Here is a 25,724-nt window from a genome sequence, read left to right on the forward strand (position 1 = left end):
ATGAGGCCTCTGCCGAGCCGGGGGAGGAAGACCCGAGGCATCTCCCTGGGACTCTTCGCCCTGTGCGTGGCCGCAGCCCGCTGTCTGCAGAGTAAGCGCGGGGGGCGCGGGGGGCGCGGGGCGCGGGCGGATCGCCGGGTCTCTCCACCTCGTCCCGCGGGCTGGGCGCGGCCTCGAGCTCCGTGCCGACTGCGGCCCGGGGGTCCCGGGCCCGGCGCTCTGGGCCACTGCGGGCGCCCGCTCCGCCCGGCGAGCCCGGCCCGCAGTTATCAGAGCCGGAAGCCGGTCCGGAGATAACCGGCTCCCCGCCCGGTGGCAGCCTCGTCTGCAACACCTTTACATTTCTTTTTCCTGGAATAACCAGACTGCAGCCCCCAAGGGCGCATGCACCCCGTCCCCTACCGCGGGGACCTCTCCACCCTTCTGGGGGTCATCAGGCGGTCCGCAGGCCTCCCCCACCGTTGAGACGAACCCGCAGCAGCCCGCTCCCGAGCAAAGAAGGATCTGCGTGCGCGTTTGGGCTGGGCGTAGGGGCCTGAATTCCTCAAGCAGGAGATGGTCCTCACCACTCTGCACCGAGCAGGTGGCTCTGGGTGGGCTGGCGCTGGAATCCCTGGTCTGATGAGTCTGAGTGCATCTCGCAGTCCCACAAACTTCCGTGGTGCAAACGGCAGAGTATAATGCAGTTTTACTTTCTCATTTAATCATTATTATCATTTCCATTTTACGGGTTTGTTAAGTGAGTCTTAGGTCAGAGGAGGACCACCGGAGGTGAGAGAACCTAAAGTAAGGGACAGCACTTATTAGCACTTACGTGTTCACCATCCCTTGGAATTTTCAAGACTCCTATCATTTAGCCCTCAAGGCAACCCTATGAAATGAGTGCTTCTCTTATCCCTGTTTCACCAGTGAGGAAATTGAGGTTACAGAAAGGTTATGTTACTTGTACACGGTGGCCAACTAGTTAGTGGTGAAGTTAGCATTCAAACCGGGCAATCTAGCACTTTTGACATTTAACCTTCTCTGGCTGGAGCCCAGCTTTGGAGGCTATGGATGTCAGAAACCCAGTAAGACTGGGATGAGACATGTTCCTCTGGTGGCTGTGGAGCAAGAAATAGCTGGTTGTTAGTCTGGCAAGTGGGTGGGTATGGTTGTCTTTGCAGTGACCTTTTCTATTATCTTGCAAACCCCAAGCACATGCTTTCAATCACTACTAGATGCCTCTGACATTCGCTAAGGTGTATAATTCATTCATTTACTCGTTCATTGACTGTAATCCTCTCCTGCAGGAAGCAGGCCATAGTGGGTACAGAGGACACGTGGTTCACAGTTTTGTCCTCAGAAAGCTTAGGGTCCAATGGGGAGACACACAAGCACACAAGAGTGCCAGCCTTGGAGTGGCAAGCCTTGCAAAACAGGAGGAACCATGCTAGGGGAGCTCTAGAGGCTCAGAACCCAGACTTGGGGAACCAGAGCAAACCTCCCAAAGGGAGCCACACCTACCTGGACCTAACAGGTAGAAGTAGCTGAGAGAAAGGGACAGAGGGAACATAGGGTGTCCCAGACAGAGGACAGCACATTGCAAAACCTGGAGGACAAAAGTTTGCAATATCCATTGACTATCTGTCTCCTGCACAGATGTGAGCTCCAGGTGGACAAACACCCTTTTTCAGCTCTGGGTCTCTAGCACTTACCCAGTGCAAGCCGGGGTGTACCCCTTAAAACATGTTGAATAAATGTGTTCCTGCCTGAATGAGGCCTGTGCTTTGGGGCCAGCACTAATGATGTGGAGTGGGCCTTCTCCTTCTCATCAGCTCCCTCCACTCCCTGCCTCTCCAGCCTGTCAGAAGCTTCCATCCAGAAAGTCATTCGTCATTTACACTGAAATCTGTGTAAAGCATGCCCATGAACACCCTGCATTTGAGGCCTTTCCTCTATAAAGGGCACTGTTATGAACTAAATGGTTGTATCCCACCCCAAGATTCATATGTTGAAACCTAGCCTCCAACGTGATGGAATTTGGTGCTGGGACCTTTGGGAGATAATTAGGTTTAGATGAGATCCTGAGGGCGAGGCCCCCATGATGAGATTAGTGTCCTTATAACAAGAGGAGGAGAAACCAAAGGTCCCTCTCTCTCCACCATGTGAAAACACAAGAAAATGGCCATTAGCAAGTCAGGAAGAGGGCCCTCACCAAAAACTGAATCTGCTGGGGCCTTGATCTTGGACTTGCAGGGCTCCAGAACCATGAGAAATAAGTATCTGTCGTTTAAGCACACCAGTCTATGGTAATCTGTCATAGCAGTCCGAGTTGACTAGGACAAGGACTTAAAGGTTTGTCCCCTCAGAAAGCTGGCAGGCCAGGGTAGAGCACCTTTCTAGGACCCTGGTTCATGACCCTTCCTAGCTCTCAACACAGTAAATTAGCCATCAGGCCTATAGGTACCCAGCACTCCCTCTGGTTTGGAAGCAGATGATCTAAGACTAAAGGAAGATAGTTCAGTTAATGGCCTGAGCCCACGTCAGCTCACTTCTTTTGTTCCAGCCACAGTTTCTAAGAAGCAGTAAGCTCCCCCAGCACACACGCACAATCACACACAAACACTCTTGCATGCACATCCTTTCACAGGTGAGCCCAGTGAGTCACTCACCACCCTGTGTCCGGGAGAACAGAGGAACAGGGTCAGGGCTGAGTCTGGTTCTGGGGAGGGAGAGGACAGACCCAGAGCCACCACAACCAGAATGGAGCTGTGGGTTCTGGGCTTAGCTGATCGTGGAGATGGCTGGGAAGGGGAGAGAGGCCAGTGTGGGAGGAAAGCCCTTGAGACCCTACAGGAGACTCCTGGATCCATCACTCCAGGACAAGGCCCCACTAGTCACCAGGTGCTGCAGCACACATTTCCCGAGCACCTACTGTTCTGCCTCAGGCTCTGCACTGGCCCCTGATGAAACTGAGACGAGTGAGGTGTGGTCTCACTCTGCACTGTTCTTTCAGATTTACAGAAAATAGTTTTGCAAACGGACAAATGTACCTACTGGAAAAATGTGGTTTTTCAGTGTACTTTTAAAAAATGCAATCATGCTATACTTTTTATTCAGCAACTTAGTTCACACCAATTTTTTTTTTTTTTTTAGCTCTGTCCATGTTCATAAGCAGAGATCTTCTGCATTCCTTTCATCTGCTATACAATTTGCTAGGCACAGGTTGGACTGCCTGCCCCTTTCCAAAAATAAACAACTCAAAAGTCAAACACTAGTGAAAATGGAAGTCAGCTTTATTCAGGAATACTGGTGACCTGAGGAGAGATGTCAGGCAAACCCGTCTCTCTAGTAAACCCAAACGAGAATGGCTAGACTAAAACCATCTCAAAGACTCAGATTTAGGGCCGAGCCCGTGGTGCACTTGGTAGAGTGCTGCGCTGGCAGTGCGGCGACGCTCCCGCCGCGGGTTTGGATCCTATATAGGACTGACCGGTGCACTCACTGGCTGAGTGCCGGTCACGAAAAAACGACAAAAAAAAAAAAAAAAAGACTCAGATTTATTGAGGGTTTTTTTTTTTTAAGAAGGGGCTGAGGGAATGGAACATGGGAAATGAAAAGCAGGAGGGAGGGGATATGAGCTGCAGGGACCCCAGGCAAGGATCCAGGTGCAAGGTCTTGCCAAAGCTCCAACTGGTTTCTCCTCCCATCCTTGCTGTTATCTTAGGGTCCTGCTGGAGGGGTGGAATCAGCATAGCTTTATTGATGTCTTCCTTGGTTTCCCAGGGTCTGGATAGTATGTGCAAGTCTGCAAGTCTGCAACTCCAGGATGGCTGGAAAACAACTTTATATTTATGTAAATAATGTGATCTTGCCCCATAACCAAGGTCCAAAATATCAAATAACCATGGGAAAAGGGAATTCAGAAAAATGCATGCCAAGAAAAAAACTGTGTCCTTTCAAAATCCTTTAGATCTCATGCAGTTTTAGGTCCCAGCATGGCTTCAGTCCCGCTCACTCCAACATACATGTCATCATATAAATATACTACTTTTTACTTAGCCAGCTCCTCCTCTTGATAGACATTTAAGCTTTCAGCTTTCAGCCCTCACTCGGAGGACATACAGACCCCTAACACGGGGTGACGTGTGTAGTGCTAGTGATATCACATGTATGGAGGAGGTGCCAGCTCCTAGGCTGGCAGGGCCCCGTGCATACACACCTCCTCCCCACAGGGTTAGTGCTCAAAAAAGGCCGGGCATACTGAATTGAAGCTATTGAGGAGGGGTGGAGTCAACTAGAAAGTCACCCAAATTTCTTCATTCCTGATCTCCAAGGCCTTCCTGAGTATACTCCCAGCTGGTCTGGGGGTGGGGGGCTTCAGGCCAGGAGACCCTCCATTCTCCATTATCCCCAGCACCTAAGGCTAGCTATATACTTCATCAGCTGTAAGACTCTTTTTTCCTTTTAACATTTTAATATGTCTAGAGTAGGGATGCGTGTTACAGATCAATAGCTTCGCTACAGTTTCTGCTAGCCTGAATTGAAGTTGAGTCTTTCCAGAGAGGATGTGTGTTGCTTGTGCCAGACACTGGAGGCATCCTACCTGGGGAGTCAGGAAAAGCTTCATGGAGGTGAGATTGAGTCTTGAAAGATGAGTAAGTGTGTACAGGAGGACAGGGTGGAGAAGAGCATCACAGGCATGCAGCTGGTACTCATGAAATACATGCACAGTTCCTCTGGGGGCCTGGCCGGGTCTGGATGTGCTAGGCAAGAGATGAGGAAGTGGGTGTGGCCTTAGCACGCACCTGCTGGGAACTCAGCTGGAGCCACACTCAGAGACCCCATGACACTGGACCCCCACAGCCTACGCACTCGCCATGATCGCCTCCCCGCACCTGGGTTTTTCCTGGAAAATGGGCTTGGGGTAGGAAAATACTTACTTTTCTACTATTCTTCAAGAAAGGAGATGAACAATCCCCAAAGCAAATCAGAGATCAGCAGGGCTGCCCCCTCAGTTCAGAAAGGTGGGGGGGCCATCGCCTCAGTTTCAACAGGCCAGGCAGTGGCTGCCCAGAGCCAGTGGCGGGGGGGGGGGGGTAATAGGAGGGAGGGGGAACTGGCAAGTTCAAAGGTGGAAAATGACTTTCTCCTGTAACTGGTTTGCTGGGCTGGGAAGGCTGTGGGCTAAGGGAAAATGACACACTGGACCATAAAGGAGCACAGGATATTCCTTGCTCATGTGTCCAGCCAGTCAAGGAAGATCACTGGCCTTTCCCCCTGCCCAGGCAAACCGGGGGGGCATCTCAGGTCTGTGCCACACTGACCGCAGAGGAACCCTGCTGCAGAGAATACCCAGCTGGCTGGGGGATAGGGCCTAGAGAGAGGACCAGTTCCAGTCCCAGCACTGCCAGTAAGCCCATATGTGAGGCCACCCTCCTCTGCATGCACAGGATGAGAAGAGTGTGCGAGCTTAGCAGTTCTCAACCAGGGCTGCTCGTGAGAACCACCTGGGGAGCTTGTAAGAACAACAGATGCCCGTGCCCTACTGCAGACCAGTTAAATCCATCTCTCTCAGGGCAAGACCCAGGCACCGTTTTGTTTTGTTTTTAAGCTCCTTGGGTGATTGTAATGTGTGGCCAGGCAGAGACCTACTGTGTCCAGGTCCCCTTCATTAGGCTGGTCCAGGGGAAACAGTTTGTAGGACGTGCCCACATCTCCCACCTTCTGTTCTCAGAACACCCACTCTTGTGTCCTACAGTCTTGTTTATGTCTTGTTTGTGGTTCTATCATGACAAACCAGTAACTACTTTCTCGCCAGGTTTAGGGAAGAAGAAAATACTGCTTTGCTTTGAAGTTTGGTCAGGCTCAACAAGTAGCTCCTGAACACCAGCTGTGCTTGGAACAACATGCCAAGGGATCACATAGCCTGGAGGTGATGTTAGATGCCCTGGGGGCACTGAGAAAGGCAGTTAGCTCAGTTTGGAGTGGAGAGGAACTTCTTGAAGAAGAAACCTTGAAGGCAAAGTAGGAGGTAGTCAGGTGAGCAAGGAGAAGTTCTGAGCACTGAGGAGTCATGAGCACAGGCACCTTCTCTCTTTGGGGACCAGTGGAAGGGATGATGATTCTTTAGTTAAAACAGGGTTTTCAACTCATGTCAATTTCTTCATATTCAGTCTAACGAGTCATCTGACAGTTAAAGTAGTGGAGCTTGGGAAGATCTTGGAGCTGGGTGATGGGTGCTGGAATAATTCCTCTGATAGGCCTTTATACCAGTGCCAGGCACTGGTGAGGGCACCTAACATGAAGCTCCTTCAGTTGTTTGCTCTTCTGTGCTAATATGAGATCCCTGGCCCAGGCTCACTGAGGGGACGAATCATGTGCCTTTTGGAGGCCAGTGCCTAAAAGCAGAACATCAGACTTGCTCTTTCCTCTCTCTATCAACCAAGTCTTCTACATTCTTTGGGATGGGATTTCAGGGAGTCTTGAACCAGACCTTGTCCTTTACATCAGGTCAATTTAATTCGACAGCCCCTACTTGAATGAGCCATCCCTTATGTCACATACTGCTGTGTGCTAGTGATCAGACCCAAGCACAATGTGGTGTCTGCTGTCCCTTCTATCAGGGGAGGTGGGCAGTCACTCATCTGAGTGCAAGGAAGGCTGTGAGCTGTGCCATGGGAGCCTCGTAGAGCCTGGCAGAGGAGGTGACATTTAAAATGAGCCTTGAAGAGTGAGCAGGAACCTGAGAACGAGGAGGGTGTGATCTAAACTGAGGTTGAGTGGATAAAGGCTCAGTGTGGAATGTTCCATAGTTTTGGTGCAACTGGAATTGGGGGTGGGGAGGAGTCATGACAGATGGGATGGAAAAGAAAGTTGGGACCAGATTATTGAGGTCTTTCAGAGCCAGGGGAGACATAGCCAGGGGAGACTGCCAGATGACTGGTTTAGAAAGATCACTAATAATAGCCTTCAGCCAACCAAAGAGAAGAAAAGCCAGTATCTCCTGAGATTTTATAAATGTTAATAACAATTACAAGAGAACAATAGCTGACTTTACTGAGCACTTACTTTGTGCCAGGCACGTAACAGCTGCTTTCAATTCATCTTCACAGTAATCCTGCAAAGAACTGCTATTAGTCTCCATTTAACAGATAGGGAAACTGAGGCTCATAGAGGTTAGGGGACTTACCTGAAGACATTCATTCAGCAGGTGTTTATGCAAAGCCTTGGTGTCAGGCACTGCAGTAGGCTCTGGGAATTCAATGGTGACCAAGACGGACCTGCCCCCTATGTTCACATAGCTGACAGCTGATCTAGGAGAATGAATCAAGAGGAATTACAACAGAGTGGAATAAGTGTGTTGATAGACAGGAACAGAGAGCAATGGGAACACAAATGGGATCCTTAACCTGGTGCCTAGGGATTAGGGAAGGCTTCCTGGAAGAAGTGACATTCAAACTAAGACCTAAAGGATGAAGAGGAATTGGCCCATTAGTTTCTTTGGAGGAGCATTGTACCCTGATCTGTGGTACCCAGTGTGTGCCTGAATTTTCTTTTGATCACTCCGTGACCCTCTTCCAAGTGCCTTCAGGTATCCTGTAAAGTCTCCCCAAAAGAATCACTGGGAGTTCATGTCACCTCACTCCTTCCTTTGTCCTCCTGTTCAACACGCATTTACTGATCCCAACTTCCAGGCCTGACCCTGAGTCCTGCAGCCCACCTATACTAAGGGCAAACCCAGCCAGCTCCCACCCCTCGAGGTTGTGCAGGCTGAGGTGGCCCCGCTGTCAGGCCTGACTTCGGTGGCATCTGATTAGAATCATAGCAGTGACTACCATAACGAGTGGGCTCTCAGAAAAGAGAACAGGAATTTTGGTGGTGAGACAACAACGTTCAGACCATAGCTAATGCTCATCCCAGTTCCACACCTACCATGTGATTTGGGCTGGAAGAACCAGCCTCCTTCACATACCACTCCAGCTCCCAGGCCCAGATGACTGCTTCAGTCCCTGGTACAACTCCAGGTTCTGTTCACACACCATGGGGATGGGAAGCTCACTGCCTAAGCAAGCAACTCTGTGTATCTTCAAAGAATTCTCATTAGGAATAGCTAATATGTATTGAGTGATCTCCAAGTGTTAGAAAGTGTGATAAGCTCTTTACAGGTATTGTCTCGCTTACACTTTATTCTGCTGCCACAGCACTATGATAGTATCCTTATTTCAGAGGCACTGTAACTGAGGCTAAAGAAAGTAAGTAATTCACTTCAGGCCACACAGCTGTTACCGGCAGAGCTAACTTTCGAGCACAAGTCTGTCTGATCCAGAGTCCATGCTTGTGTCCATTATACACACACTGTTCTTAATTCTTTGCATCAGAACCTGTCTCCTTTCAGTCTTCATCCATTGGCCCTCGTTCTGGCCATGACTTGGGTGTCCCAAGTCTTGCCTTCGCCAAAATGAGAAGTTCTGCATCACAGGTTGGTCCCCTGCATGGCAGACTGGTGTTAGCAGTGTTGGGGAAGGAGAGGGAGGCCTGGCCTGCTGGGATCCTGGGATCCTGAGAGCATCACAGAGGCCTTGGTGCCACACCCAAAGATTCTGAATTCATTAGTCCAGGGCAGGGTGTTCTTGATGGTCTACTGTTTAGTCAAGGTTTGAAAATGACTAGATTATTTGATTCAGTCCGTTCCAGTTGGAAACTAGATAGCTAAGGGCAATTACTCCTGGAAACAAACGCTACAGAAGGGCAGGGCATTTCCATTTGCTCAGGCTGCCCTAACAAATTACCACATCTGGGTAGCTTCAACAACAAAAATTGATTGTCTCACAGTTCTGAAGGCTAGGAGTCTGAGATTGCGGTGTTGGAAGGGCTGGCTCACTCTGAGGACTGTAAGAGAGCATCTGTTCCATGCCTGCCCCCTAGCTTTGGGTGGTTTGCTGGGAGTCTTTGCATGCTTTGGCTAGTAGACACATCCCCTGATCTCTGCCTTTATCTTCACACGGCATTCCCCGTGTGTGCATGTCTGTCTCTGTGTCCAAATTTCCCCTTTTTAGAAGGACACCAGTCACATTGGATTAGGGCCCACCCTAATGGCCTCATTTTAATTTGATTACCTCTGTAAAAACACTATCTCCAAAAAAAGTTACATTCTGAGTACCAGATAGGACACCAAGGTATCTCTAGGGGGAGGGGAGGGTGGTTCAGGCAAATGGGTGGGAGTGCTGGGTACAGGGCAGGTCTGGCTGGGACCACGCCCTACCTAGATTCCATCCTCACCTGTAGTCTGCAGCTCCCACCCAGGCCTCAGCAGCCCCTGGTCAGCCCTTTGCAGCGCATCCTCAAGCCAGCCATGGCAAAGTAGGCATTACGATCTACCCACTTCACAGAGGAAAAGACAGATTCAGAGAGGCTAAGTAATTTGTAAGCAACAGGAGATGCCCAAGGGAAGGTGTGATTAGAGGGAAGTAGAGGTAAGGTAACTGCCAGGGTCAGAAGAGCCAGGTCTCTCCCCAGGACTGGAACCAGGGTCAGGGAAGCCATTGGGACCCACGGCAGCCTCTCTCCCCAGCAGTCCCTGGGCCACGTGAGCCCCTGCCCCTCCTGGACCAGCTTTCCCCACTATATGCACTGCGGCCATGGTGCAGCCTCACGTCACTCTCAGAGGCACCACAGGAGCTGAGGAGACACGGTACTCTCATTCCAGACACTCAGGAGAGAGACTCTGATTGGTCCAGCTCATATCAGGTGGGCCGCCTTGGTCCTGTGAGCTGAGGCCAGATAGGTGGGCTCGCCTCTCTGAGGGCTCAGGTGGGGGCTCAGCCAGTTAACTAACAATGGCCTTCCAAGTGGAGCGTGTGACCGAGAGCAGGTCCCGGACCTCACCCCTTCCCGAATGCTGGTTGAGTGGAAGGAGATTAGATTGAACTCTCATGGCCTGGAATCAGGGCTTCTCCGGGTGAGAGATCAGAGAAGGGAGCCCCAGTGGCCCCTGGAATTGTTCCTGACTGTCAAGCTCTCTAACCCACATGGTTTTTTGGTTTGTTTTTTTCAATTGACAGCCAAGTCACGATGGTCCCTAATTACAAATGAGGAAATGGCGGCCTAGAGAAGTGAAGGGAGTTGTGCTGGGTCACCCAGCTAGGGCGTGTGCAGACAAAACAGAACCTGGGTCTTCTGGCTCCACGATGTGTGCCCCCTGCCAGGCGGGCCTTCCCCGGGCTACCCCTGCCCGCATCCTGCCCTCCTCTGCCACCCTCTGCTCCCGCCCATCCCCACCCCTATCCAGGTTGCCCAGGAACAGGTGCACCGTTGGAATCGGAGCAGGAGGGTGAAGCTGACCTGTTACACAGTCTGCTGAGTTTCCATTCAAAGGACCGAGAAGCAGTTTGCCTGTTTGTTTTAAAAATTACATTTTTCCTGGGTGTGTTTGCAGCAGCCTGAGGTACACCATGAATTGTCTTCTAATTAGTCCTGGAATTCTTCTAGGCGTGGCTGGTACATAGCCCTGGTATGTACCCTTGCCTACCATTTATTGTTTATTTGCTAAGCGTGGGGGAGGGCAGGCACCGTGTTGGGCGTTTGGCAAACACCCATTCACTTTTATTCCTTTCTAACATAGCCGATCAGTGAGGTGGTTATGGCCATCCTAGTTTTACAGATAAGGAATAGAGACTCAGTGACTTTGAGATAACTTGGCCAAAGTTTCAGTGTTTGAAACCATATCTGCTTGATTCATCTCCTCTGAAGCCCTTACTTCCCTGATAAGAGTGTCCTTGGAATTCTTTCCACAAGTGGCCCTCATCTGCCAGAAACTCACAAATTGGCTCTCTGTGCATGAGTGCATAGGGGAGAGCAGGCTGCACACACATGCATGCCTGTGTTACAGAGCAGCTCAGGCAGAAAGATCACGTGTATATTTCAGACAGGGCAAAGGAGGCAAATTGGGTCCCAGCAATCACACCAGAGCTGGCTGTGGAGCCCTAACCCCTGGTCCTGTGCTCAGCTCAGCATAGTCCTGGGTTCTGCACCTACACCCTAGACCAGATGTGTAACTCTATAAGGGGGAGTCACTGCTCAGGAATTCCTGTCCATGTGCCAGGCACTCTGCTGGGTTCTGCGACTGCAGTGACATCCAAAAGGGCAGCTCCTGCCCTCGTGAAACTTACAATCTAAAGGGGGACAGATGTTAAATAATCGTACAAGTGTATACTTACAAACTGTGATAGTTACCATAATGGAAAGGTGCTTTGAGAATTTACAAGAGGAGACCTGACCTAGCTTGGGGATTGAGACAGGCTTCTCAGAAGAGGTAACAGTTGAGGTCTGAAAGATAAAGGTTAACGAGCAAACAAGGCAGGGAGCAGGCAGAAAGAGCAGCATGTGCAGAGTCCCTCTGGTGGAAGAAAACATGATGAATTTAAGGGACTGAAGGGCAGTGCTCCAGAAGCCCGGGATATGAGGATGTGCTGAGGACGTTGAGGCCTGAGTAGTAGGCAGGGGCCAGGCCACGCCTAGCCAGTCAAGCCACTGAAGGAGTTTTGACTTTGTTCCTAGAGCTATGGGGAGCCAAACAAGGGTCTTAAGCAGGAGGGTGACACATACAGTTTATGTTTTGAAAATATTACTCCATGGGTTAGAGGGGGTTGAACAAGCATAGTGAGGCAGACTAGGAGACCATTGTGATCAGCTGGTGGCTTGGACTAGGATGATAGTGGAAGACACAGTACACAAATAAGTTTCAGATTGCATTTTTGTGGTGGTGTAACATCAAGGTCAAGAGTTCTGATCCCAGTACTGGCCAGCCAACAACACTAACAAAAATTATATTTTAGAGGTAAAATTGACAGGACCCAGCAACTGGTGGGATGTTCGGGGGGAGAAAGGAGGAAGTGTCGGGATGGTGTCTTGTGAAGCTGACTGTCTGAGAGGGTCTTTCTGTCAGGTTGAGGACACCAGAAGACCAAATTTGGGAGTTGGGGAGGGAATTATAAATGTATTGCTTTGTTTTTAAATTAATGTAATTCTTTCAACTGTCAAGTGCAGATGTCAGGCAGACAGTTAGATGAATGAATTCAGACTAGCCAATTTCAAAGATCCAGTAGCAACATGTGGCTAGCAGCGACTGTATTTGACAGAACAGGCTAGACTCTTGATTCTTGCCACATCTGTCTCCCAAGTCTTCACCAGCACTGAGTGATGTGCTATTCTGGGAAACATAAAGGAAATGTAAAACTCTACCTCTATATTCAAGTGCCTTATCTTATTAGAGGCAGCTGTTGGACAGTGAAAAGAGACTTGGGTTCCACTATCAGCTCTGATTTTTACTTAGCAAGAACTTGGGCTCTTACGTTATGTCTCCAAGTCTCAGTTTCCTCATCTGTAAAGTAGTGATTGGATAAGCAAGTGCCTGGGAAGGGGAAAGTGTAGTTCCTTAGTCCAAATCTCCTGCCTACATTCACAGGTTGAGATAATGCTCATGAAGAACTTTGTCAATTGTGTAAAAATGAACAATTAACATTTTCAAATGTGAAAAATCTGGAGCTCGGTTTTTGCCATTGAACCCTCTGCTGGAATTGCCCCAAAAGCTGCGGCAGGGGAATTCCCACAAGGGAGTGCGCCAAACCATCCCAAGATGGTACTGGTTGGGATTCCAACAAAAGCAGCTCTAAACACCAGGGTGATGGTCCAAAGCATTTATTAGGGGAACTTACATACAAAGTGCTGCAGCATATCCTCTTGATGGACAGTGAGAGATAAGGGATGGTCTACCTAGGAAGGGGATCAGGGTATGGAATTTATATGAGGGTTTAAGGAATTTGGCTCAGGGCCAGGACCATTTTCTTTCAGTGTTTTGGACAACAACCTAGATACCTTTATCAGTGCCTGGGAATGTTTAAGGTACTCGTTTTGTTTCAAGTCAGCTGGGAGGAACATGCAGCTGGCTAGGTCACAGGAGTCAAGGCACTCTGATTTTTGGTCAGGACACAAAAAGAAAGTGAGGAGAGGCGGCAGCAGGACCAAGGGACCCTATAGGCTCAAGCTCAAACCAAATCTTGGCATGTGTTTTATTTTTAGGATCACAGTGTTTTTATCTTTATTAGTAATTCACAAACTTACTAAAATATTTCAACTGTTCAAAGGGAGTAGAATGAAATGTAAGGCTTTCTTTCACCCCAGCCACCCATTCTCCTCCCCAAAGACAACCACAGCCCCTGGGTTCTAGAGTAACAATCTGGAGATATTCTATGCATTTATATGGATACGTGTGTGTGTGTCGATCGGTATATGTATGAGTGTGTGTATACACATATAATTACCTTATTCAAATAGAAGCATTCTCTACACACTGCTCTGCCCTGTGTTTTCTTCATTTTTTTCAGATCAACACGTATGAGATCTATCTCATTATTCAGAATGTCTTCATGGTGTTTCAAAGTATAAATATTGATAATTTATTTAATCAGTCCTTTATTTGTGAATACATAGGTTGTCTCCAGACTATACTATACCTCATGACAATACTTACACATATATCTTTGTATTTATGTGCCCATATTACCTGTAGGATAAATTCCTAAAAGTGGCATTTCTCAGTCAAAAGGTTTGTGCTATTTAAATAATGTATTATAGGTTTCACTGTGTTGCCCTCTAAGCAGGTTACACCCATTTACAATCACCACCATAATGTTTGAGTGTAACTTTCACACACTCCTGACAACATAATGTTATCAAACTTCTTCATCTTTGCCAGTCTGATAATGGCCAAGTCATTCAACTTTCTGAACCTTGGTTTCAGTGGGCTATGATAATGGCGTATAACATCTGGTACTTAACAGGCGTTACTGATAGAGATGGTGACTGTTGCTATTTCAGAGTGGTTTTTCAGGTTGGGGTACAAATTCTGAAACCTGACGAAGGGGAGTAGGTTGGCAGCCTCCACCTAAACCTGCATCTGTCCACATTGTTTGGGTTTGGCTGACATCTGGGTGACTTCCCAAGGCCATTAAACAGCAGGATCATGGGGAGTTTCCTCCAAGATGAGCTGAGCTTTAGTCTGGGAGCAATCAGGCATTGAGTCGGGGAATTACCACCTGAGCTAACATGAGGGATAGGTACCCCGGAAACTGCATGCACAAGTCAGTCATCAACACTATTATTGACAGCTAAACAGGAAAGCCATTATTTGGGGTTGCTGCCCCTTCTCCCGGAGGCTGCCCTTCGGCCGGGTGACGTAGGACACTACCACACCCAGCTTCTCAGGCTGTTCCTGGCTTTTTGGGCTCCTGCCATGGGTTCTCCCAAAGGATAAGCACCTGTGGTAGCCCAGGGAAGTGTTTGTGATATGTGTGAATGCTAAGATAATGAATTCTGCCAGACTGTCCTTCTGGAAGCCTGGTTCAGATCATGCCATGGCTCTATTTGAACAGCCTCCTAGGTCCTCACTGCCTGAGTACTCCTTTGGGAATCCCGAGCCTGTTCCGCTTCTGCCTCCCATTTTGTCACAGATTCCTTGTGCGACGGCCACCCTGCACTTCTTACAGGTCCCAACCTGAGGATCGTCAGATATTTCATGCCTCCCTGGGTCTGCTCACTTTCTCTCAGCTGGGATTGCACTTCCTCCCTTTCCCAGGCTTTTACAATCTTCTTTATGCCCCAGCTTAAATGAATATCTTCTCCCTTCCCCAGCTCCTGCAAACTTCTTGGCTCATAACCAGGACAATGAAAAGTACCCAGGATGTGAGTCTATGCTTAGCCACTTACTGTGACATTGGGCAAATGACCTAACCACAGAGAACTTCAATTTGCCCCTCTGTAAAATGGAGATAATAACATACCCTTCACCAGGCCAGCACCTGATGAGCCAGTGTCCCGCTGTTGAGGAAGCTGTCGAGAGTGCAGTGCTGGGCTCAGGGACTAGCAGAAGGTCCCCACTAAAATGGGGGTGCTTGGGATGCTGACCCCTGTGGGATGTGTCAGGGAGCCAGCTGGTTAAGAGAAGGCTGGCTTTCCTCCTCAGCTCACGTGGAGCTGGCTGTCTCTGCTGCTCCCCTGCTGAGCTCCTTTGGGCCCCTCAGAAATAAGCAGCTGTATATCTTGGATTTTTCTCTTTGCTCTTCAACATTTCTCTGTTGAGTCTCAGATAATGTAACCAACTATCCTGATTTGCTCATGACTGTCCTGGTGTTAGCACTAATATCGCAACATTCTGGGAAATCCATCAGTCCCAGGCAAACTGGGACAATTGGGCCCCCTAAGGTAGGTGACACAGACCTGATCAGAGAAGGGCAAGCAGTGTGGGCTGCAGCTCCTGGTTGAGCACTAAGTGCTGTGTTCATCACCTGGCCCGTTGCTGGGCCTTAGATGTGTCATCTTACCTCGTCCTCTTGGGAGAGCTGAGGCTCTCATAATTTAAGGCAGACCTCCCAGCGTGGAGGTCCCCAGTAGAAACCATGTGTCTCCTGCCCACATCCAGTGTCTCCACTATACCTCACTGCCACTTGAAATAATCCTTTTGTAATGTGATTTATCAGACTGGCCATTAGCTCAGTTGGTTAGAGCATGGTGCTGGTAACGCCAAAGTCTCGGGTTCGATACCTATACAAGCCAGCCGCCAAAAAAGAAAAGAAAAGAAATTACTGTAATGCAGTTTATCACCACCCCACTCCAACAGTTTTCTAAATTAGGATTCCTGAACCCTAGGTTTTGTGACTGATATGTTAGCTGCTTAAAGGCTAGATAAGGATGACAATGATGCTTATTTTCTGATGATCACATTTGCTGGATAAGTGGTTTTCCAGACAAGTGAAGTGAAAATGAGTTATCCTAATTAAGGTGTACCTCCATGACTCCTTAAACTCACAGACCACATTGGCAAAGTACCTGTCTCATCATTAGTTGATATTCTTGTCCACATAATTATCTGAACAGTATTGACCTTTGTTGTGATTTCAGGAAATTTACCCCCCTTCTTAAATAATCAATTTTTTTAAACTGAAAAGCACAACTTATGTAATTTATTTGTAAGCAAAGGAATAAGTAACCTTTCTGAGTGTTATATTCCAGCCCGTTGCTCAGTAGGTGGCTTCTCCGGCCTCCTACTTTTAGTACTTTCTCTCAATAGTTCTCTGATTAGTTACCTGGGTCTCCCCAGCTCCAGGGAATCAGGCTTTCAGGAAGTCCTTTGGTTCAGGTTCCTGTGACTTTTGCCCTGCTAAAATCTCCAGTTCTGGGACTTGTTCTTTAAAGGAGACATCCCTATCTGTCTGGGAGAGGGCGACAAATTTAGTTCCTTTTTGCTTTTCACAGAATTCAAGTGACAATTTAAAGGTAAGCTTTTAAACTTTAAACTTTTCTTTAAACTTTGCTGGCCAGGTTGCTTGGTCTAATCAGGAGAATTTAAAAAGATTTTTAAAGTATACCGTATTTTTTAAATTATCAATTCAGTAAATAAAAATCTCAAAATTATATAAACATATAACTTGGAAAATAAAATTCTCTTGCCATCCAGTCTCTGAGAGGTAATCCCTGTTAAGAGTTTAGCATGAGTTACTCCAACATTTTTCCATATGTGTACATATTAGCACATATTTACACAAATATGAGACTATATTATGCTATTTTATAAATGTTTTTTTTTTTTTTTTTTTTTTTTGTCGTTTTTTTTGTGACCAGCACACCGGTCAGTCCTATATAGGATCCGAACCCGCGGCGGGAGCGTCGCCGCGTTGCCAGCGCAGCACTCTACCAAGTGCGCCACGGGCTTGGCCCATAAATGTATTTTTTAACTTAACACCACAGACATCTTTCCTTGCCCATACAAAGCTCATTCTTGTTAATCGCTGCCTGGTGTCCATTTATAAGTAAAATCTGATGTGTTGAACCAACATCCTTGAGTAGTACATTTGGCCAGTTCTTAATATTGGCCTTGCCACTAAGTTTCTCTGGACTTATTCTGAAATGACTTTAGCATGAGGTGCAAAGGTGGTTACTCATTAATTCAACTTTTTAAATAGTTAACAAGCAGTTTGCCTTAAAACCATTAGAACTGTTAATTTTCCATCTTTGTTATAGACAATTTATTCCTAATTGTATGTGGTAGATTGACAGGAGAGGAACAAGGAACTCTTTGTTCCTAAAATCTAGTTGAATACCTGGTCATTTGTATGATTTTTTGTTTGTTTGGTTTTTTGGTGTCTGGCCAGTATGGGGATCCAAACCCTTTGACCTTGATGTTATAAGTTTATATGATTAAGTGGAGGTTATTTCTCAAGTCTTAACAAATTCAGTAAGATTTAAATCAAATCAAGTATTTTTTCTGGCCACAATGGTATAAAACTAGAAATCAATAACAGGAAGAAGATTGGAAAATTCTCAAATATGTGGAAATTAACACCACCTATGAACAACTAATGGGATAAAGAAAAAATCAAAAGGGAAATTAAAAATTATCTTAAACAAAAATGGAAATACAACATACCAAAATTAATAGGATGCAGCAAAAGCATTTCTAAGAGGAGAGTTTACAGCTATAAATGTCTACAAGAAAAAAGAATGACATCAAATAAGCTACATAACTTTACACCTCAAGGACCTAGAAAAAGAACTAAGAAGAACTAATTATCTAACTAAAGTTAGCAGAAGAATGGAAATAATAAAGATTAGATCAGAGATAAATGAAATAGAGACTAGAAAAACAAAAGAAAAGATTAGCACAACTAAGAGTTGGGTTTTTGCTGTTGTTTTGGCAGCTGGCCAGTACAGGGATCCAAACCCTGGACCTTGGTGTTAGAAGGCAGCTATGCTCACCACTATACCACCAACGCCGCCCATGGACCCTGGTGTTATAACACGCGTTCTAACCAACTGAGCTGACTGGCCAGACCAAGAGTTGGTTTTTTGAAAAGTTAAACAAAATTGGCGAACCCTTGGTACATTAAAAAGATGGAGAGAGAGAGAGAGAGAGAGAGAAAGGACTCAAATATAATTATAAATGAAAGAGTAGACATTATAATAGGTACCACAGAAATAGAAAAGATGATAAGAAACTACTATGAGCAATTATATGCCAACAAATCATATAACCTAGAAGAAATGGATAAATTCCTGAAATCATATAGCCTACCAAGACTGAATCATGAAGAAATAGAAAATCTAAATAGATCAATTATGAGAAAAGAGGTTGAATCAGTAACCAAAAACCTCCCCAAAAAGAAAAGCCCAGGACTAGATGGCTTCACTGGTGAATTCGACCAAACGTTTAAAGAATTAAGGCCAATTCTACCTAAACTCTTCCAAAAAATTGAAAAGGAGGGAATACTTTCAAATTCATTTTACAGGCCAGCGTTACCCTGATACCAAAGCCAGATAAGTACACTACAAGAAAAGAAAATTACAAGCCAATATCCCTGAACAACTTAAATGCAAAAAACATGACAAAATACTAGCAAATCACATTCAATAACATATTAAAAGATCATACACTGGACTGGTTGGTTAGCTCAGTTAGTTAGAGCATGCTGTTGATAACACCAAAGTCCGGGATTTAATCCTTGTTACCAGCCAGCCACCAAAAAAAGACAAAACAAAACTAAATAAATAAATAAAATAAGATAAAATAAAAGATAAAAGGATTATACACCATAATAAAGTGGGATTTATACCTGTCATGTAAGGATGATTCAACATATCACATCAAAAAATGTAATATGCCACATTAACAGAATAAAGAAAAAATGATATATCAATGAATGCAGGAAAAGCATCTGACAAAACTCAACATCCTTTCATGATGTCAAAAAAAAAACTCTCAATAAATTAGGTATAGAAGGAATGTATCTCAACATAATAAAGGCCATATGTTACAAGCCCACAGCTATCATACTCAATGGTGAACTACTGAAAGGTTTTCCTCTGAGATCAGGAGCAAGAGAAGGGTGCCTAATCTCAACACATCTATTCAATATGGTACTGGAAGTCCTAGCCAGAGCAATTAAGCAAAAAAAAGAAATAAAATATATCCAAATCAGAAAGGATGAAGTAAAATTATCTCTGTTTGCAGATGGCATGATCTTATATATAGAAAAACCTAACAACTTCACCAAAAAACTTCTAGAACTAATAAATTCAGTAAAGTTGCAGGATACAAAATCTACATACCAAAATCTATACACTAACAATGAACTATCTGAAAAAGAAATAGAGAAAACAATCCCATTTATAGTAGCATCAAAAACAATAAAATACTTAGAAAAAAATTTAACCAAGGAGGTGAAAGATCTGTACCTTACACTGAAAACTACATTGAAAGACACTGATGAAAAAAAGAAGAAAACATAGATTGGGAGAAGGAAGAATTAATATTGTTAAAATGTTAATACTACCCAAAGCAATCTATAGGTTCAATGCAATCCCTATCAAAATTTCAATATCATTCTTCACAGAAATTTTGAAAAAAATTCTAAAATTCCTGTGAAACCACAAAAGACCCCAAATAGTCAAAGCAATCTTGAGAAAGAAGAACAAAGCTGATGGTATAACACCTCCTGGTTTTAAATTATGTTACAAAGCCATAGTAATCCAAACAGCATGGTACTGGCATAAAATGACACAAAGACCAAAAGAACAAAATAGGGAGCCCCAAAACAAACCCATGCATAAATGATCAGCTAATATTTGACAAGGGTGCCAAAAATACACAATGGGGAGAGGATAGTCTCTTCATAAGTGGTGTTGGGAAAACTGGGATGGGAAAATGAAATTGGACCCTTATTATACACCACACACAAAAATTAACTCAAAATGAATTAAATATTTAAATGTAAGATCTAAACCATAAAACTCCCAGAAAAAAATACAGGGGAAAAAGTTCCTTGATATTGGCTTGGCAATGACTTTTTGGATATGACACCAGAAGCACAAGCAACAAAAGCAAAAATAATTGAGACAATATCAAACCAAAAAGCTTTTGCACAGCAAAGGAAACAATTAACAAAATGAAAAGGCAATCTACAGAATTTTAAAATATTTGCAAACCTGGAAAGGGATTAATACCCAAAATATACAATGAATTCATATAACTCAATAGCAAAAAAAAAAAAACCCAAAAAACCAAAACCAAAAACACCCAAATAATCCAATTTAAAAATGGTTAAAAAACCTGAATAGTCATTTCTTTAAAGAGGACATACAAAGGGACAACAGGCACATGAAAATGTCACTAATCGTCAGTAATTATCAGGGAAATGCAAATTAAATCACAGTGAGATATCACCTCACATCTGTTAGGATGGCTACTATCAAAAAGACAAGGTAACAGATCTCAACAAGGATGTGGAGAAAAAGGGAACCCTTGTACACTGTAGGAATGTAAATTAGTATGGCCATTATAGAAAACAGTATGGGGGTTCCTCAAAAAATTAAAAATAGAATGACCATATGATCCAGCAATCCTACTTCTGGGTATATATCCAAAGGAAATGAAATCAGTATGCTGAAGTGATATCTGCACTCCCATGATCATTGCAGCATTATTCACAATTGCCAAGACATGGAAACTTCCTAAGTGTCCATTGACGAATGAATGGATAAAGAAATTGTGGTACACATACAAGTATAAATTATTATTCAACCATAAAAAGAAGAAAATTCTGCCATTTGCGACAACATGTATGAACATGGAGGACATTATCTTAAGTGAAATAAGCCAGACACAGAAAGACAAATACTGTATGATCTCACTTATGTATTGAATGTAAAAATATAGTTCTCCAAATCTGGCAGTAAATGCTACTACACTGCTCATATTTGAAGCCAGAGAAATCAGGAAACAGATAAATAGATGGCGGATAAATAGCCACAAAGTAGAGTTACAGGGCTGGGAATCAGACAGAACTACATTGAAATCTCACCTTTGTCATTTACGTGGTATGTGGGCAAGTTGCTGACTCTCATGTAAAAATAAAAGAGATAGTGATTGGGCCGAGGCCGTGGCGCACTTGGTAGAGTGCTGCGCTGGCAGCGTGGCGACGCTCCCGCCGCGGGTTCGGATCCTATATAGGACTGACCGGTGCACTCACTGGCTGAGTGCCGGTCACGAAAAAAACGACAAAAAAAAAAAAAAAAAAAGAGATAGTGATTGTAAAGTACATAATATAGTCATTGGCACATAAAGCCTTAATTAAATTATATTTCTCTGGTGCACTCACTGGCTGAGTGCCGGTCACGAAAAAAACGACAAAAAAAAAAAAAAAGAGATAGTGATTGTAAAGTACATAATATAGTCATTGGCACATAAAGCCTTAATTAAATTATATTTCTCTTTCCTATAAGTATGTTAGCTTTTAGAGGTACCTAATTTGTCAAACTACCCTAACAGGAGAGAGCTCATGCTTCTCGTTGCTGTAAATATTTGGTCATTCACTTATTCATTTACTCAACAAACGTTATTAATCAACCATTATGTGCCAGACATTGTGCCGGGTGCAGAGGACACAGGAATGCAGAAAACACATGATTCCTGCCCCCTGAGAGCTGACCCGGAATTTGACCTCTGTTTTCATCTTTATTCTGGTGGCCTTAAACTCTGCACTTCGTTCGGTGTTAAAGAATAACTATGTCATACTTTGAGGGCTTGAATGAGAAGGAGTGATCAAGGGAGTTATGAGAACGGTTATCTGAAGGGCTCCCATATACTGGCAGAGAACTTCTGTAGTCCACATTGCTACAAAGGGGGCAGATTTCAAGTTGAAATAAAAGGGAGGTAGAAAGCCTCTCCAAGATGGAAAAAGGTTGCCTCATGAGCAGAGAGCTCTGCATCACTATAAGGAAGAGTTCAAGCAGAGATTGAATGGCGAGATCTTTTAATTCTCACACTGGATAGGAGGGTGACCAGTACGGTGTCTTCTAACAAAAGAGTCTGTGATTCTTTTATTGAGCTCCCAAGTATGCATAGCACCAGACCAGGACTCTTTGCCCTGGGCTTCTATCCCCAAAGGTGGCCCATGAGTGGAGTCACATCTATCACCCTATTGCCCTACATGATATAAGAATAGGATGCAAAAAGACTACCTCTCCAGAATGATCTCTTCAGCAACCTTCCCCAATGCCAGGATTTCCTAAATTTCTCATTCTTTGGCTTTAAGGCATAAGGGTCCCTATTCAAAAGCAGTTGTTTGAAGGAAATGCTTAAAAACCAGTGGGAACAATTTAAAAAACACATAAATGTCCAGAGGAGGCTCCCACCGGCCAAATGTAGGATAACCCAGCAGGAAAAATTATAACGATGATAATGGAGTATGACATCCTAAAAAAAGAATCCATGTCTGTAGAGACACTAAGAAAAAGAGCTCATCTTTACAGAAGATGCCAGCCACTAAATTTAGAAGAAATAATGAAATTGGAAAAATCACCATTTTGCAGCTATGAAATAACTCACGTAGGAGAGGCTAAAATCTATGTGTGCACTGTTGTTGGGTGACAGGGTAGTCACACGGTCTCACAGATGACATCAATTACAAGGGAAAAGTTACTATTGCTAAGGAGAGATCTGTCAAGACATCAACCCTAGTAATCAAACTTAGCTTCCCTAACAATGGGACAAACATACTATTTTCTGCCTGGAGTGATACAATATGAAAATATCACCTTTACAGTAGTTTTACCTTCATTCTAAACAAATCCAGACCATGGGGCATTCTACAAACAACTGACCTGGACTCTTTAAAATGTTAATGTCATGAAAGAAAAAAAAAAAATTGAGGAAATTTTACTAGAGATTAATAAGACAACTAAATCAATAACCAAAGGCAGTGAGCAGCCCTTGATGGGATCTTGCATTAAAACAGAAAACCAGTTAGGTCATTTTGTGGACAATTAGAGAAACCTGAATATATATTGTATATTAAAAAAAATTATACCAATGTAAAATTTCTTGAGTGGATAATGTTTTCATATAGGAGATTGGCTTGCTCTTGGGTGAAGTGTCAAGATGTCTGCAACTTACTTTCACATGGTTCAGAAAAAATTTTTTTAATTTTTTAATTAAAAAATATTTAAATATACGGGCCGGCCCGTGGCTCACTCGGGAGAGTGTGGTGCTGATAACACCAAGGCCACGGGTTCGGATCCCATATAGGGATGGCCGGTTAGCTCACTGGCTGAGCGTGGTGCTGACAACACCAAGTCAAGGGTTAAGATCCCCTTACCGGTCATCTTTTTAAAAAAATAAAATAATAAATAAATAAATAAATAAGTGTGTGTGTGTGTGTGTGTGTGTGTGTGTGTGTGTGTGTGTGTGTGTGTGTAGAGAGAGAGAGAGAGAGGGAGAGAGAAAGCAAATACGGGAAAATGTTAATAACTGGTGAATCTAGGAGAGGATATATAGATGTTAATTGTACTTGACTTGAATTTTTTTTAACATTTTTAAAAATACAAAGTTGGGGAGAAAAAACATTTCTGTTACTTAATAGCTATAACTCTCTGGCTAGTAAGGGGATCCAAACCCTTCATCTTAGAGTTACCGGCACTGTGCTCTAACTAACTGAGCTAACTGGCCAGCCCCAGTGGCTATAACTCTTGATAGCCATTATGACTTTCCAGTTTTTCAGCATGGAATTTATTGGATTATCTCCAGTCACCTGGGGGCACAAATGGCCTGGAAAAGTGACAGGTGTGGCTACCTAGAGCCACACAGCAAGGAACCCGGGGCAACTGGCCACCCAAAGAATGAGGGGGCTAAACAGGAAGTGGAGGTGAAAACCAGGAGATGAGCTCCAAGCTTAAATCATGCCCTATTCACTATCCAGTCTCTGGTCAGTCCTGATCACTCCTCTAGGTGTGCAAGGGCCATTTGTTACTTTCTGTGCCCCCCCACTGCTGACCACTGACCTTTGATTTGAGAATAGAGATTAAATGTGTGAGCTTTGGAGTCAGGGGCCCTTGTGAGAATCTCAGCCCTGCAGAGTGAATTTGCTATTTAGTCCTGTTGAGCCTGAGGTTTCTTATATGTAAATCCTTGGTAGAATTGCAGTGGGTTATGTGAAGTTTTAATGAGATGATGAATGTAAAGCAGTTGATGCATGGTACCAGTGTAATATATGTACAGATGGACGGACGGACGGACGGACGGACGGATGGATGGATGGATGGACGGATGGATGGATGGATGGATAGTCTCAGCCAGTGGCACTACTATTCATCTGCATACTAAGCAGAAACCTCGACTTGCTGCCTCTTTGCCTCACCCACCCCCACACCCACATCCAGTTGGTCAGCATGTAACATCCTCCCTACCTCCAAGTGCACATCCTAATCAGACCACTCTTCACTAATCTCCAAGGCTGCCACCACCATCTCTTATCTAGCCTCCTGCAGCAGCCACCCGATGCTCCTCCTGCTTCCACTCTTGCCCCTCTTACCCCCATTACATTCTCCACAGCACTGTTGTCACCCTCCTGCCCAAGCCCCCCTGTGGCTGCTCACCCCCTTGAGTACCCGACATCATGACTTGGCTCCTGCCCAGCTCTCCAACCTCATCTCCTAAACCCTCCCCATTGCTCACTGCATTCCGGCACACAGGCCGCCTCCCTCATGCTCATTCTCCCCACACAGGCTTTGCATTTGCTGTTCCCTCTGCCTAAAATGCTCTTCGCCCATGTCTTCACAGGGCTGTCTCTTCCTCCTCCTCCTGACCATCTGATCTAATGTTGTGTACACCTCCACCCCCACTGGTCACTATTACTCTATTTTAGTATCTCCAAAGCACCCGTCCTTATCTAAAATGATCTCATCTGCTTATTTACTCCTGGTATGTCTCCCTTACAGAATGTAAGCTCCAGGGAACCTTGTGTCTTGTTCACGGTTGTAGCATCAGCACCTGAACCTTGAACGATGCCTGGCATGTGATAGGCACTCAATACATTTGTGAAACAAATTAGTGGATTACGTAAATTCATTTCAATAGATGCTCATATAAGGGTGCCCAACATGTATCACTCCCTCCTGCAGGTCAGGGCGTGTCACTGTACATCCCGCAGTCCACCATCAATGCCACCGTGGAAGAAGACATCCTGCTCTCGGTTGAGTATTCCTGCCTCGGGGTGCCCACCATCGAATGGACATATACGTCCAACTGGGGAGTGCAGAAGATCGTGGAGTGGACACCAGGGGCTCAGGCCAACATCTCGCAGAGCCACAGGGACAGAGTCTGCACCTTCGACAATGGCTCCCTCCAGCTCTTCAGCGTGGGCGTGAGGGACTCCGGCTACTACGTCATCACCGTCACGGAGCGCCTGGGGAGCAGTCAGTTTGGCACCATCGTGCTGCACGTGTCTGGTAAGACAGCCCCAGGGGCCCGGGCGTCCCTCCAAACATGCCCCTTCTATGATATTAAAAGAGGCGTTGTCTTCCCCTCCCCTCACCCCGTAGAGATCCTGTATGAAGACCTGCACTTTGTCGCTGTCTTCCTTGCTTTTCTCGCTGCTGTGGCCGCAGTGTTAATCAGCCTCATGTGGGTTTGTAATAAGTGTGCGTACAAATTCCAGAGGAAAAGAAGACACAAACTCAAAGGTAACACTCTAGGCCTTGTGATAACCTATTCATGGTTTTGAGGACAGAAGTGGCACGTGTCAGCTTGTTCTCTCACCAAGAAATCACTGCATGGCTGATTTTCAACTCATTGACTTGTCTTTTGCTTTTCAGAAAGCACAACTGTGGAGATTGAGCTGCAGGATGTTGAGTGTTAG

The 25,724-nt window shown here is 45.2% G+C and overlaps 1 protein-coding gene across 1 annotated transcript; it reads left to right on the forward strand.

Moving 5' to 3' along the window:
* On the forward strand, positions 1 to 25,724 carry VSTM5 (V-set and transmembrane domain containing 5). Its single transcript, XM_063092654.1, has 4 exons — positions 1 to 91; positions 24,988 to 25,314; positions 25,408 to 25,548; positions 25,681 to 25,724. Exons 1-4 carry the CDS (start codon positions 1 to 3, stop codon positions 25,722 to 25,724), a joined length of 603 nt encoding a protein of 200 aa, XP_062948724.1.

This window comes from Cynocephalus volans, chromosome 4, assembly GCF_027409185.1.
Source record: "Cynocephalus volans isolate mCynVol1 chromosome 4, mCynVol1.pri, whole genome shotgun sequence".
NCBI classification, from domain to species: Eukaryota; Metazoa; Chordata; class Mammalia; order Dermoptera; family Cynocephalidae; genus Cynocephalus; species Cynocephalus volans.

Bases quoted from the DNA above. Each gene is read 5' to 3' on its own strand.
- VSTM5 (XM_063092654.1), top strand. From the start codon at position 1: ATGAGGCCTCTGCCGAGCCGGGGGAGGAAGACCCGAGGCATCTCCCTG. The intron at 25,315-25,407 runs GTAAGACAGCCC...CTCACCCCGTAG, and splicing joins CATCGTGCTGCACGTGTCTG to AGATCCTGTATGAAGACCTG. The intron at 25,549-25,680 runs GTAACACTCTAG...TTTGCTTTTCAG, and splicing joins AAGAAGACACAAACTCAAAG to AAAGCACAACTGTGGAGATT.